We start from the raw sequence: 3022 nt of genomic DNA, 5'->3' as shown, positions 1-3022 counted from the left end.
CACTCTAGAAGAGCTTTTGGCACAACATGGCATAGACAACTTCCCTGTGACTGATGACGAGGAAGATCATTTTCCAGCTGTAGTTGTGGAACAACCCAGAATCAATCTGAGCCATCAGCAGCAGCAAAACATTTTGCAGACAATTGAGACCATCTCAGATGCTACCAATAAGTATCAGACGTGTTGCAGAGAAATTGCAAACATATTACAAGATGGCTGATACACATAATTTTGATACAGTGTGTTTTTTTTTCTTGCACTTAGAGAGCTTTGCTGAATACAATGGCAGTTTTTTTTTTTAAGTGCTTAAAATCGCACTAGATTGAAATGTCATAATGTTCTTTGCTCGCTTTCTGTATAATTTATTCGCTGTTTGAATAACTGGAAGGTACAGGAAATAAAAAAATCATTAATTACCTCATCCATGAACATGATTCGTGAATTCCATACATCTCTTTCCACCCTTCTTTAAAGCATCAAGCTTGAAGCTTATTTTGAACATGCGACCTCTAGCGGCGAAAACTTACAAATTGTGCCTTTAAATGCCTTCAGGGTAAATACTAGTCTGATTCATGCTCTTGACTAAATGTTTTCAGATGGATTACTACACTACAATATAAACAAAGAATTCAGACAAATGCAATCCAAAATTGATTCAGGTTTTATTGTTACAATTATGAAGGGATATATTTAGATGTCAGATGGATCACTGTTTTAGTTACTGTTGTGTACTTTTTCAATTTCAAGGAATATAATTGATGTTGATAAATCGAGTAAATGAAACAAAATGTGTATCTACAACTGTAAAAATGTAAATAAAATTATAGGTTTGAATGTTAAAATAATAACAGTAAACACAGTAATTGTAAAACTTGTTTGAGATGGCATAAGAGTGAAGAAGTGTTAAGAGGATTGTTTCATTAACTTGTGAAACTGTGCTGAAACATGAAGTATTTCGTTCATCACCCTTACATGAACAAGGTACATGAATTATTACATGGTGCCGAAAGTTGGCGACTGCAAAATACCTTTGGTCATGTAGGTTCTAAAAGATTCGTAAGTACTGTGAATTGGAAGTCTAAGAACAATAAGGCATGTGTTGGCTTCTGGAAATACTCTGGTGTCTTGACCAGATGTATGAAGAAATTCGATTTTTGGCTGATGGGGGAATCCTAGTGGAGGCACAGATGAGGCTCCTGAAGCAAACTCCAGTACCATTGGCAGTGTCAACCGATTGCAGTCACCTTCTGTAATCACACAGATTAAAGAACGTTAGGGATGCCATTAGTAAAGACATTCAACAACAAACTAAAAGAAAAATGTAGTCAAATAATACACAATAAATAGATAGTTAACCAAGACTAATTTTAATCTTAGCTTAATAAAGCCTAGCCAGAAATCTTGATGTTTTAATAGCTTGATGTTTTAAGGTTTTAAAGCCAGACACACAAAGCATAATAAAATTTAAAAGCAATTTCAGATTCAATATATTAAACTTTTTTCATTGGAAAGAAATGTAACTTTACAAGAAAACACTACCTTCTACATCAATTAACCAGTCTCTCCAGAAACAGACTGTCTTATTTTCCAGCTGTCTTTTGTTGCTACCAAGGGGTGAAAAGTCCACCTCAAAAAGAGTGGACAGATCTTTTGCCTCAAGTGGTCTGACTGCATTGATGAACAAGTCCTCAAAAATGTCAGGATGGTTCTTGAGCTCTTGAATCAGACCAAGTGTTTTGAAACCCTCTTCAAATCTGTCACAGCACATTTAGTCTTAATAAGATTTTAGTCACAACCAACTTTCAATTTACTAAATATTTCATTTGTAAGGCATTTAAATGGTTCTCATGATGGATACTTACTGTCTGAGAGCCAAATTTGTCCGCCCATTCACAAAGTATTCTGCTGCAGATTGGACCAGGGAATCCCTCTCTTCAAGAGATGAGATGTACCTAAGTGCTCCCATCATGTACAGACTGTCTCCAGCATCTGAGATTGCAGAATTTGCGTGTTCAACAGAGTCTGCTTCTTTAATCTACAAGTAAATAATTAGAAAATTGTTATGCCATGAAATCACAAAGCACCCATTACAAATGATACAATAAAAAATCCCTATGTAGATGAGACAAGTCTAAAGTTACAATAACCTTTGAGAGTTTTTCTCTGAAGCTGCTGTCTGCTATTTCCTCAAGGGAAACAGGAAGTGTACACTGACCACAGAGTTGCATAAAAAGATGATCAGAAAAAAAATGAGGGCCAACTCCACCATGAACTATGCACACTGCAATCATTTTTGCAATAGTCATATACAAGCCATTCTCAAGAGCTGAAAAAAATACAAAGAAATTATATATAATGTATATTTTTATATTTCATAAGAAAAAACTAAAAGCAAATAAGATAATCCTTACCATGAGTATCAAGAACCAGTAGTCTTTTGTCTTCCGGTCCTTCAAATATTTTGGACCTCTGGATTTCCCTCATTAGCAAGCGTAGGAATTCCCTGGTTGGTCCACCTTCATCTACAGCTCCTTCTCCAACCCCAAAGTCCACAAAAATCACATCCAGCCTTGCTTCTGGATTAAAGTGCCTTCGTTTGAAAGCTTGCAGGCTACCTTGTAATATGCTGTCTCGACATACATTTATTTGATTGCTTGTAGGACAACATGAGAGATCAACTCTGCTATGAAGCTTCTTCAAAATCATCTGCAGATCAACTCTAAAACACAAAAGAGTAAAACATTTTAACCTGAATGTGTCTGAAAAGGTTAGCTGCTTAAAATTCCTTTTTTTAACATATAACATACTGATCCAAAATATTTTCACAATTGTCAGTTGTTACAGAGGATGGCTGAGTGGGAAGAGAGCGTTCAGGTGACCAGTGATATGTGTGAGAAGGTGAAGGAGCAGGTGACCAGTTTGGGGTGTGATGGGAAATGACAATCATTCAGTGGCAAAGAAGTAGTCGGTTCATGTGGTGATGCAAGCTGGTTGGAAAAGGATGAGGTGAAATGGACTTCAC

General features: G+C 36.2%; 1 protein-coding gene across 1 annotated transcript; it reads right to left on the bottom strand.

Annotated features, from left to right (window-relative positions):
• Nucleotides 1-887: 887 nt before the first annotated feature.
• LOC122137283 (G2/M phase-specific E3 ubiquitin-protein ligase-like) lies at nucleotides 888-2323 on the bottom strand. The gene is made up of 4 exons (XM_042723042.1): nucleotides 2148-2323; nucleotides 1863-2035; nucleotides 1540-1754; nucleotides 888-1247 (listed from the first exon to the last, which is right to left on the bottom strand). The coding sequence occupies exons 1-4, from the start codon at nucleotides 2304-2306 to the stop codon at nucleotides 994-996; spliced, it is 801 nt and encodes a 266-aa protein (XP_042578976.1). The 5' UTR covers nucleotides 2307-2323; the 3' UTR covers nucleotides 888-993.
• Nucleotides 2324-3022: the final 699 nt, after the last annotated feature.

The sequence above is a fragment of the Cyprinus carpio genome, chromosome B4 (genome assembly GCF_018340385.1).
Source record: "Cyprinus carpio isolate SPL01 chromosome B4, ASM1834038v1, whole genome shotgun sequence".
In the NCBI taxonomy this organism is placed as follows: domain Eukaryota; kingdom Metazoa; phylum Chordata; class Actinopteri; order Cypriniformes; family Cyprinidae; genus Cyprinus; species Cyprinus carpio.
Note: the sequence above shows the minus strand (reverse complement) of the source record. Positions and strands in the feature narration are given on the sequence as shown.

Excerpts from the sequence above, each read along its gene's own strand:
- LOC122137283 (XM_042723042.1), bottom strand. The coding sequence starts at position 2,306 with ATGACTATTGCAAAAATGATTGCAGTGTGCATAGTTCATGGTGGAGTT. Across the intron at positions 2,036-2,147 it reads TCAGAGAAAAACTCTCAAAG|ATTAAAGAAGCAGACTCTGT; the intron begins GTTATTGTAACT and ends ATTTACTTGTAG. Across the intron at positions 1,248-1,539 it reads CTGGTTAATTGATGTAGAAG|AAGGTGACTGCAATCGGTTG; the intron begins GTAGTGTTTTCT and ends GTGTGATTACAG.